Source organism: Ostrea edulis, chromosome 7 (genome assembly GCF_947568905.1).
Source record: "Ostrea edulis chromosome 7, xbOstEdul1.1, whole genome shotgun sequence".
Taxonomy (NCBI): domain Eukaryota; kingdom Metazoa; phylum Mollusca; class Bivalvia; order Ostreida; family Ostreidae; genus Ostrea; species Ostrea edulis.
Genome location: NC_079170.1, coordinates 17,379,628 through 17,391,507, shown reverse-complemented (window position 1 = coordinate 17,391,507; position 11,880 = coordinate 17,379,628). Strand labels below are relative to the sequence as shown.

The 11,880-nt window shown below is 34.5% G+C and overlaps 1 protein-coding gene across 1 annotated transcript in view; it reads right to left on the bottom strand.

Moving 5' to 3' along the window:
- Positions 1 to 202: 202 nt before the first annotated feature.
- LOC125655771 (uncharacterized) overlaps positions 203 to 11,880 on the bottom strand; it is a 69,863-nt gene continuing 58,185 nt past the window's right edge. The window contains exons 8-11 of the mRNA XM_056143534.1: positions 7,199 to 7,317; positions 6,250 to 6,418; positions 2,640 to 2,730; positions 203 to 2,508 (exon numbers count right to left, since the gene is read on the bottom strand). Coding sequence (XP_055999509.1) covers positions 2,286 to 2,508; positions 2,640 to 2,730; positions 6,250 to 6,418; positions 7,199 to 7,317 — 602 coding nt within the window. The 3' untranslated portion in view covers positions 203 to 2,285. The remainder of the gene's footprint in view (positions 2,509 to 2,639; positions 2,731 to 6,249; positions 6,419 to 7,198; positions 7,318 to 11,880) is intronic.

Here is an 11,880-nt window from a genome sequence, read left to right as displayed (position 1 = left end):
GACATAGGCCTCACAGCGGATGTGACCGTTCCACAGGAAATGCTTACTCCTCCTAAGCACCTGATCCCACCTCTGGTATGTCCAGGGGTCCGTGTTTGCCCGATTCTATATTTTGTATTCCTTATATGAGTTATGAGATTGATCACTGTTCGTTATCTTCACCTTTCATGAAAAGAATATTTTAGAAATAAGAACACATGTGTACAGCATTAAAAGGAAATTTTATTTAGATTAAATAGAAAACGTTTTCCATTCATTTAATTGATAATGATATTATGATTAATATAAATAACAAGTTAATTGTTTACATAATATATTACACTAAACTGTTTTTTTAAAGAACAATTTCTAAAATATACAATTATGTACGATGACATTTAATTATATAAACGTTAATCTTATCAGAATATGCCAAAACTTGTCCATCGCTGATAAAACAAACGGAAAATCAACTTGTATATAAATAATGTAGAATTTGATTTATGTTATTCTACCTGCATTTGGTGTTTATATCTCTCAACTGATTTGGTATGCAAGAGCTTGTTTTGCGTATGATCAGTTTTGAAATCGGGGCAGGCTACTGACAAACAAGGTCATAATACAGGGATTTTAAAAGTATCGTTTAAAGCCGACATTTCGCAAAGCTATCGTCGTTATGATGATCTAGTTTGCTAGTACAATTTATCTTTGGGTCAAATGCTGTTTCACTTGTTTCATACCGATTGGTAGACAGTTCTTGACACACTGATTTTGGCTGCGGATTGCTCCGTTTACCTGATCAAGATACAGGGCTCATGACAGTCATTATAACGACCATATAATTTGCTAAATGCTGACTAATGAAACCCTTGTAACATCAACTTATTTGTCAGCAGGCCGTCTCCTTTAAAACACTGATCATACTTGGAACATTTTAATTGTTTGCTAGATGATCAGAAGTACAACAGGAAACCTTCATGATTTTGATTATTCACTACATGACTCACAATGTCCTATTCTAGGGGTCTGAAGTCTTGTCATAGGTATAAGTAATTCAACAATGCAATATTCTACGCTACTAATATGTTCAATAGTTTAAAGCAGATTGTAAATATGTAATGCTCTTTTATTGTATGATCTACATAGCCTAGTTCTGGATTAGAATCTCTGAAACTCTTATCAAAATGATCCCTATTTCTGTTTATTTCAAAACGCGTTTTTATTTCCTGTGTTAAGAAACATAGTTAAATATACAAATAGCATAACCATCTAAATCGTGAAATCTGGAACACATTAATAATGATGAGCAAAATGATATTACAAAGTTTCAAGTAACTTCAAGATTCTTCAGAAAATAACTATTAACCTTATCTTGATAAGTGCAACATTATTATAATCAGATCAAGAGAAGTCAATGAAGTTAATAGAATGAGACGAAAAAAAAAATCAATACGTGCTCGTGTGTATGAAGTCCCAGCAACACTCAATATACCAGTTTTTTCAGAGTAAGTGACCAAGTTATTTTTTCGCGCAGATTCCATTCGTTTTACATGTACCTATATATTGCACAATGAGGAACCTCGTCTGTGCGATAGCTGTAATGTAATGTTACTGTAATGTTACTGTCAGTCAAACTGGCTACAGTTGACCTACATCTTTGCTTCAAAGGCCTTGTGGAATTTGAGGAAACGGGATCAAGTCCTTATAATTATGCAGTTTAAATGATGAAACTTGCATGAAATATAAATTAGGAATAACTTCATTCATGCTTGACTAAAATGCAACAGACCGATACTTTTCAAAGTAGTGACGGTAAATTGCTTGGGCCAAGTACAGATGAATTTGACCATACATTAAATGATAGTGATTTTAACAGGGTATGCATTTTAAAGTGCGTTCATTATGATAAGCTTCATGTGTGAATGTGTTACGCTTAAAAACAATCACCAGGGTGTGAGTACTACTGTCCTAAGGATTTCATCTGTTTACATAGTGTTCTGACGACCCATCCCTCTCCTATGACACATTAAGAATTTTAGTATAACCACCATCTACCTCTTCAATAACTTGATGATGTTGTTTGTAATCATAGAACGAAATAGCATGATCGCACTAAGTGTCAGAAGTGTGTTCATTCATTCTGCCTTGAGTACAATAGTCGTACAGCGACCAATACATTATAATGATTATTTTCCATTGTGTATTTCCCAATGAGTGTGTGTTGTAAATGGTCAGAGAGTCCCCCGCTGTTTCCTTATAAGGGTTACTTTTTCGGCTTTTCCATCCTCCACATTCCGTTTCCTCGCTTATCTATCTCTAACTTGATCATAGATTCCGTCTGCAGTGTTCCTGTAAGGATTACTTTCATCTGATAGCCCGACATGTAATCTGTCATAATTTGTTTCGGATTGTGGTTGGAGGACAACATAATTCGCATTATTCACGTCAACATCAATGATGGCATAGCTGTTGTCAGTGTCTTTTAAATCCACCTGTTTGTTGTTCTGATTTCTTAGTCCTCTCTTTCTTCTGTGAATTAGGATACAATATTTCTATCAAGCTAAATCAATAATTTTAATATGAGTCTTTCTTGATTTTTGAGATGCAAATATGATATGATTAATATAATAATATATAGATATATAGCTATAAAACTATACCGTTTATAAAAAACTGCAGCTGTAGCAAAACATCCGATAAAAACAGCAGTCATCACCACAGGGAGAATTATACTTAAAGTATTATTGGAGTCTGAAAAATACAGGCATATAACATTATTATTTAAAATCATTATGTCACATGTACTAATTGTAAAGAATGCTTTATGTAAATACTTTCTTGTAAATGAAATGAGAGAGAAAGTGAGATATATTCCAATGTAAACAGTTGAATCACTTTTGTGGTTACTGTAGCTAGGATGTGAACAACCGAATCCACATTGTTTTAATACTTTCATTCACTGCTAACTTGGAGAAGGATATTTTAATCAATATTTTATATCATTTTTTATACGAAAATTTGTTTTTAATGTGGCATCGCATTGGCCACCATGCCGATCATCCTAAATATAATATAATTTGAGTACATCATTAAAAAAATTGGCAAAACCAGTTCATTGAGAGATTTTTTTGTGAATGAACGCCACTCTACTTTTATCACCCTATAACGGGTATTTTTGCGGAATTTATGGATAAGAAAAATCCGCTAAAATTGAAAATGCAAAAATTCTAAAATATAACATTTAAATATTTTCAAAGTTTATCGTCTTTTATTTTCAATCGCGGTTGGTCAGCCAATTTTCGCCTGATTCAACTAGTATCTTAATAACTGGTGACTGAATACGTTTACCTATGAAGATCAGCTGCAGATGCTTACAGAAATATGACTTAAACATATTTGAGTTCAAAACAGTAGTAGAGTTACAGAGAAGTAGAGTTTTAAATCTGATTCACCGTGAACACGGTCGACATATCAATCTTAAGATGCTTATAGGAGTTATGAGATTGGTCACTCTTCGTTATCTTCGCCTTCATGCGTAAAACATGGTAGTGTTCAGCAAAATTCAAACGGTCTGTCATCAGCGTGTTTGTCATTAAGACCGATAGAAGAATATAGTTCAAGGATATTGGAAGCATTAGAGAAATCCCCAAATGCAACTTCTAGCAAAAACGTGGGTCGATATGCAATTCATTCTCCCCTGAAACGAGCCAAGATTGGGAAATATGCTGCAAAACATGGACAAAAAGCTGCTCTGCGAAAATTGAACTCGGAATGTTCCGAATTAAAAGAGTCCACAACAAGGGATTTCCGAGAGTCCTAGTGGCTTCAACTAACAGATAGAAAAAAACCAACAACTTCACTAACATAATTCAAAGTTTTTCATATCAAGGTAAATATTCTGTCGTAAAACCCTGTTGTCGGAATACACGAATCACCAAGTGTATATTTACATTACAAACTGGTGTTGTAAATGTAAGTTAGGTAGTAAATGATTTTATGCTGATAATTGTTAAGCTTCATTCTCAACCTAAGCATTTTAATCGAGTCACGTTAATCAATAGTATATATTGTAAATTTGTTGGAATCTTGAGAAACTCTTATGGTGCCCTATTCATTTCATCTTGTTAACGTGTTTAATTCGAGGGCAGATAACGTCACTTGATAAACTATCCTCTTTAGAAAAATAACAGCATTTTGTTACGGAAGTTTTTGATTCAATGCGAGATTAATTTACCCTCCCTCCTCCCTTTTTCACATGGTTAAATGGCTTAATGTACAGGCTCTTTATCATTCAAGTCGTAATATATTGGGTGTTGGAATTTATCCCACCTTTTTGCCACCTAGAAAGTTCATGTTTAATCTGTTTACAATATACGTGCAACTATGTATGCATCAAAGATATTCACTCTTTTAGGATTTTACAGATTTTATAGCATTTGTGGTAATAATATTATGATATTATATATTACTATAGTTATATCTCTACACGACGATTTGTTTGTTTATATACGGTGAATACTTTAGCACAGTTCTCTATTTGTATCATCATACAAAGTAAGTTATAAATCCTCTACATTAGCTAAAGAATATGATTACAATACTTGAGGTTCCTTTGAATTATCATACAACTTCAATCTACTAGATCTTGAAAAGTAGCTAAGTTACACAATCCCTGTTTGCTAAATCCTTCTACAAACTTAATAAATAGACATGGTTAGCACCTTCAACTTCTAGCAAGAATTAAGTTTTAGTTACATCTAGGTGTACAAAACACATTTACTCTCTTGGCGAAGTTGAATATTGTACGGAATCTAAATCATCGGTTTTGTCTGCGGAATATAGCTGCACTGTTTATTAGGCAGACAACCATTTTTATTTCATGAAAAATTGCGATGAATTGGGGTCACATCATACCTAAATCGCTAAATCTATATATGTCAAAGCAAATAGGAAATTCATTTCTTTACGTTTTACATTTCGTCATTTTTCGTTATTTTCCGTAAAGACATTTCGCGAGTTTTTGAGCTCATGCACAAGCGTTTTGCGTTTAGTATATATATTGATACTGGTCAGTGTTCGGGCAATGCGAGGTTCGTTACAAGCAACAAGGGTCGCTTTTGTATTTTTATGCCTTAGCCTTCCCTCCCACCCAGTCCATTTTCAGTTTTGAATTCATCTGTTTTCATTGGTAATTTTTCAGCTTTGTCGATTTCATGTTTGCTTATTAAAAGCGATCTTGTAACGAACTCAACCAACCTATTCACCTTTTCTGTTTTGTTTTATTATCAAATAGTCAAGAAATATTTATTTTCGGACGAGGGCACTGAAGGAGAAAATAATTCAGCTTCGGTCAACGCATCAGTATAAACCAGTAGCAATTTAGTTCAGGCCAGACCATGCGACGCAGGTGCATATTTTTCACCTTCTTATGTAACTTTATTGTAAGTTAAGCTTAAAGTTCATTCATTCTTTTTAGAGTTTCAAGTTCCACAATCATCTTAAATCAAACACCATCATCACCTTCGTAGAATGAGACAATGAGGATGCACAGTACCTTTCTCACCTTTTTCAGAATATTGATTAGTGTATATATGACTAAGTATTAATAAAACTTTTAATCAATGAACATTTTTCAACCCAATCGCTAAATCTCTAATTTAGATACTAAGGGGAGGGAAAGAGGGAGCATAAATACTACAATAGTGTGCGTTGTAGGTATGGGTATTATCATGTTGGAGGATAAGCAACTTCTGTCAGATAATCAATACAATGACATATTATGCATCATAAAGAATTGACTTAGTTAAGCATTATGGAAAGCTGAACTGCTACACTCCATATTCCTGATGAACAGTTTGAACTATGAGCAGGAGGTTAACGCAAAGATAGAACTGCTGTTTCAGAAATTGACGTTCCATCTTACCTTATTTGGGATTATACTTGGCTACATTATCGTTTCCTTGTTTACCAAATTACAACAAATTGCAGAAAATACCAGTTATACAATATTCTTTTATTATCAGTAGAACATCCCCTAACTCGTATGATTTCGACCCTGTATGGTTGAAAATATGTCACATATGATGCATTGATTAAGTCGAAATGTGAAAAGGTAACGGCACTGGATTTACAAGACACAATTGAAGTGTAGACAGACATTGCAAACTCATTAGTTATCGAATTTATCTCGAAATGTGAACCTATATCACTGATATACAGTAATCCAATAATGTTTACACTACAAACATATAGTTATGATGAATTGCTTACCAGTTACATCTTGTTTACTGGTATGATGGACTGAGGACTTTGTGGAAATAGACATGGTGAAATTGGTGGATGTCTCTGAAGCATGCTTGGAAGCTTCTGAAGTATATGTAACGGACTGGGTTGTTCCAGGGTTGTCTGTGACAGGATCTGAGGTTAGAGTACTGAAACCCTAAAATTCACCAAATTAACGATATATTAAGCACTAGTATCTACATGGCATATTTACAAGTACGTGTTGAAATGTAACCCTAACCTTGAAATGCAATTAACAATTTCTAATTGTTAGCAGTCTAGTTTCTAGTGCGTACAAGCCACTGTAATAACAGTATAGACGTATAAGTAGCGTTTTAATGCCTCTTAAGTGCTAACTGTGAAATGTTATTCGAGTTTTGTGTTTCTTGACTTTTATTATTGAATGTATTTTCTGTATCAAATACTGAATTCTTTTTACAAACTATATATATATATATATATATAAAGCACTAAATAATCACAACTAGGTACTGAACATTTTCGCCCCAGCCCGGGGTCGAACTAGCGACGTACGGCACCCACCGCCTAGCAAGATTGTCAAACCAGTGCGTAAGTCAACTCGGCCACAACGACTTCCCTAAAAAGGAAGTTTTGTTATATATATATATATATATATATATATATATATATATATATATATGTGTGTGTGTGTGTGTGTGTGTGTGTGTGTGTACTCTTCACTACTTTCACCTTTTCGTATCAATGTTTGTACTGAAATTCACTCTATCAGATATCAGTAATGGAGTCTAAAGACAAGGTAAATTACTTGTGTCACTTATGAATTTTAATTCTTCGAAACAAAATCATCTCTATGTTTTAAAAAAAATATCTTTACTCTTAATACGCATATTCTCATTCCATTCGCAGAATAGTTATCACTAATGTGTTTGAAAATTGCAACCAAAATATATCCTACCTTTTCACAGTAAACAGTATCTAATCTTTCTGTACATTCGCCATAGTACCCACAATCGTTACCATAACATTTAACACACTGTGAGAATGATTTTCTCTCTATTTCGTTTACAGGCACACCTGAAGATTGAGAAATCAAACACACTTGAAATTAATGTACGATCAGTTTATCGTCAAAATGTAGTATATGTCACAAATATTATGTTTTATCATATAAGTGGTAAGGATTAGGCCGATTCTGCACTGTGCGATACGAACAATCTAATTGAAATCAGATCCTAGGATATGCTCACAATCACTATAATAGGATCTGACATAACCCCATTGGCGGTCATGTCTACATGACCTTTTGCTTGGAATATTCATGAAAACTATCAGCCAGTCAGATTGCGCCATACAGACAATTATGGCTATTTAGGCGGTTCCCGGCAATTCGTAAACAAGTTGTAGTAATCGCTTTCCCACGAAGTTTATTGTACACTATAAAATTGTTCTCACATAAGGAATTATAAATTTTCGCAATAATGCTGAATCTATTCCATTCATACAAACAACAAAACGTACGATATAAAATATACACAAATTAAATTAATTGTGAATTGCGATTTATGTATGAATAGGGATGGGTATGATTTGAATAGTTTTCAAGATACAATCTAATTAAAATCAGATCCTAGGATACGCTCACAATCGCTATAATAGGATCTGACATAACCCCATAGGGGGTCATGTCTGCATGACCTTTCGCTTGGATTATTCATGAGAACTATCAGCCAGTCATATTGCGCCATACAGACAATGATGGCTATTTAGGCGGTTCCTGGCAATTCGTAAACAAAGTGCTGTAATCTCCCCCGCGAAGTTTATTCCACACTGTAAAATTATATATTCTCGCATAAAGTATTTTAAACTTTCGCAATAATGCCTAATCTATTCCGTTCATACAAACAACAAAACGTACGATATGAAATACACCCAAATTTAAATTAATTGGGACTTCCGATTTATGTATGAATAGGGATAGGTACGACTTGAATAGTTTTACTTAAATAACGCGAGGAATATAACGTCAGTCGACGTAAACGGTGCATGGTGACGTCGCATCTAGCTGCGATATGTTTCCTTTCAAACCAAACAATCGCAGCCATTTTCCTTCAATTGTGAACACCGACGATTTCAAAGCCGACACGCTGATTGGCTGACATAAAGTTCATCTGAACATGACCCCTAATCGGGTTATGTCAGATCTACTTACGCAGAGTATACGACGCGGATCTAAGAAGTCTGATTTTAATTAGATTGTTTCAAGATGGTTTACTTAATTAACGCGAGGAATATAACGCCAGTCGACGTAAACGGTGCATTGTGACGTCACCTCTAGCTGCAATGTTTTTTCCAAACCAAACAATCGCAGTCATTTTCCTTGAATTATGAACACCGACGACTTCATAGGAGACGCGCTGATTGGCTAACATAAAGTTCACATGAACATGACCCCTAATCGTGTTATGTCAGATCCAAACTTCCACCAGAGTTCGTTTGCTCACAACCAAACTCTTCCACTTAGACATTATGGGATAGCGATTTCTTAGGCCGCGTATACTGTGACGTCACTGTAGAATGACGAAAATACATAACGTCAAACGTAAACAACTTTCAAAACAAGAACGTAAACATCAAGTTCATTACTTTACACAATAATTTGAACAGAGTCTCCCTACTTTTTAATGATCTTTTGATCATTTTATGTTTAAAATAAAATCCATACTTTTATATTAATGCTCTTAATATCAATATCTTCAAACTTTTAACTGCGAACTACTTCTTTAGTGTTATTTGCCTGCGTGATAATCGCGGACTCACAATATACAAATCTGTATATTGTGCTGCGTCACATAGGAGAGGTCTATTCGTAGGTGACGTAATGAGGCCTCGACGGGGAGTTTGATGTCAGATCTTCTTACGCAAAGTATACAGCGCGGATCTAAGAGCCTAATATTAATTAGATTGCGATACGAATGACGTCACAATAGTCGATATCAACGACCGGCACAAAAACCCATAACACATGAAAAAATGCATATCAAGTCGGATATTACGTATTCGCTCGTAACAATCAACGTATCAATGTTTATACCATGAAAGGCGAATATAACGAATAGTGATCAATCTCATAACTAGAAGATTTTCCTTGCATGTACGAAGCTAAAACTTTGAACCCCCTGCAGGCCTCACCTGCTTATTTCTTATGTGGGAAATGGAACACGAAATATAGCACATTTGGTATCATAGTAATGGTTGTTCACATTGGCTACCCGCATAAGAAATGTAAGTAGATAAAGCTGATAGGCCGATATAGTTAGTATAGTGAATTAGAACTCGACTACTCGAGTGTGACAGATAAGTCTGTTTCCCTTACCAAGTTATTGGGCTCATGGCGGGTGTGACCGGTCGACAGGGGATGCTTACTCCTCCTAGGCACCTGATCCCACCTTTGGTATGTCCAGGGGTCCGTGTTTGCCCAACTCTCTATTTTGTATTGCTTATAGGAGTTTTTAGATTGATCACTCTTCGCTATCTTCACTTTTCATTCATAAAAATGAATAATAATTTTATTCGTTAATATTTCATCATTATTATACCTCTGTATGAAAATTCTATGTAACGCGTAATCTGATTGATCTAGACAGTCACGTGCAAGGGAGGATAACAAGACTTCATATCTCCCTCAAAACACTCGGATCACCCTGGCCGACGCCATCTCACCTCGGATGTATGATGTTTTCCTCCATAGTATGTGTACCAGTGACGTATAACAACATTCTAACGTCCCTGATTAACTGGAACTACCAACAGTTCCCGCAAAATACAATCCTTTCCATGATACAACACTCTCAATGTTTGTAACGATTTCTCTTTGAGAAGTATGTTTTTTCTCGAAATGGAGGGCAGTTTTCAAACTCAATAAATTCATTCAAAAAAGCCATTTTGATCACTACTTTCTAATAGGGCAACACCAATATTTTTTTTTTGTTCGTCGGATCCGAGCGCTCATATTTAAATAGAACGTAAGAAATAATATTAATTTAAATTTTCCGCTTCCGGATTTTTCGGTTAATTTTCCGCTCCATTTTTTATTTTAGTTTTTAACAAAACCATGACTGCGCTTAGAAATAATGGTATTTCGACTTTGTCAGCAAAAACCTGAACAACATCGAATATTTTTTAAAACACGCGGAGACACTCGAAGCACACTCGAGACAAGGACAACTATGCCGGTATTAGTTGTAATAATAACCGAAAAGAACGGAGGTGTAGATCTTACAAACACAACCATGAACTTTAGTGGTAAACAGTTGGAAAGACAGTTTTTAACAAAAAAAAAAAAAATTAGTCTTTTACCCAGTTTGGGATCATTGCCAGTTCCGAATCACTTTGTAATTATTTTCTAAAACTACTGTACTAATTATTGAAATGATTTCTACTTAGAAAGGTAAATCACGTTTGAAATGATTACTGAGGGATACAAAACTTATGCAATTTTTATTCAATCCAGCTTTATTACTTGTCATACTTCTATAATACACAATGACTTCGACATCTTGGTAATTTTCACGCGTGGGAAAAATCGCGTTGTGGGGAAAAGTCTGTAGCTAAAGTATAACCACGTTTCTTGCACAAAACATTAATGCATTTAATTGATATATCTTTCAGCAATAGCATCAATAAATATTTCTTTATTAAGTGTATTGTAGTCAAGATGTCTTACCAAAGAAATACCATCTACTGAACCAATTTTGGATCAGTCGTGTCTCACGCGTAATATTGAACTTAGTTTTAAACTTTGGGCAATATTTCAGTTCATATTAATGACACTCTTGGATTTATACAAGTAGTGTCAGATATAAAAAATCACAGTTTTTAATAAACGCAACAAACTTTTTTTAAATTAGAAAATTGAAACTGTCCATATACTAAGCATTGCGTCTAGATTTACTTCTTGAAATTAATATTTAAAATGTATACTGTAGTTTATTCAACTTTAGCATATTTGATTTTAGAACTTTTTTTTTCATCCCAAGTTTCCCACCCATACCAAAACCGCAGGAAAATGGCGAGAAACGTTTATTCCGTGTAGATTTAATGTTATATTATGAACAGCCTTAGAGAAAGATAATTATGAAAGCTAATTAAGAGAATTTTGAATGCCGCCTTTTGGCTATGTCTAAATGTGAAGCTTTGAATATTGTTCAAATTTAACTAGTGTCTGATTTAATTTTATTTCTACAAAAACCAGGTATATCTTAAACGGAATAAACATACAGACATACTGATTTAAAGTATGAGACCGATTGAATGTCGGATCGGATCAGTCAATGTTCGAATCGGCCAGTCGTTTCAAACATCTTCATGATTCGGAACTCGCGGTGTGATGCAGAACGGACCTATGAACTTGGGTTTGGAAAATGTAAAGACCTGTGACATTTACAGCAATTTTCAGATATTTTTTTTCATTTGAGAAACTTCTGTATTTCTCACAAGAAGATTGAAACCTAAATTATCTTCGTGGTACCGTCAGCAATCGTGAATGAAAATGTGATCCGGAACTGGGGACAGTATATTTAGTCTTGAAATGTATGTACATGTACAAATGCAATTTTAAATGCATTCACTGAATTTTGT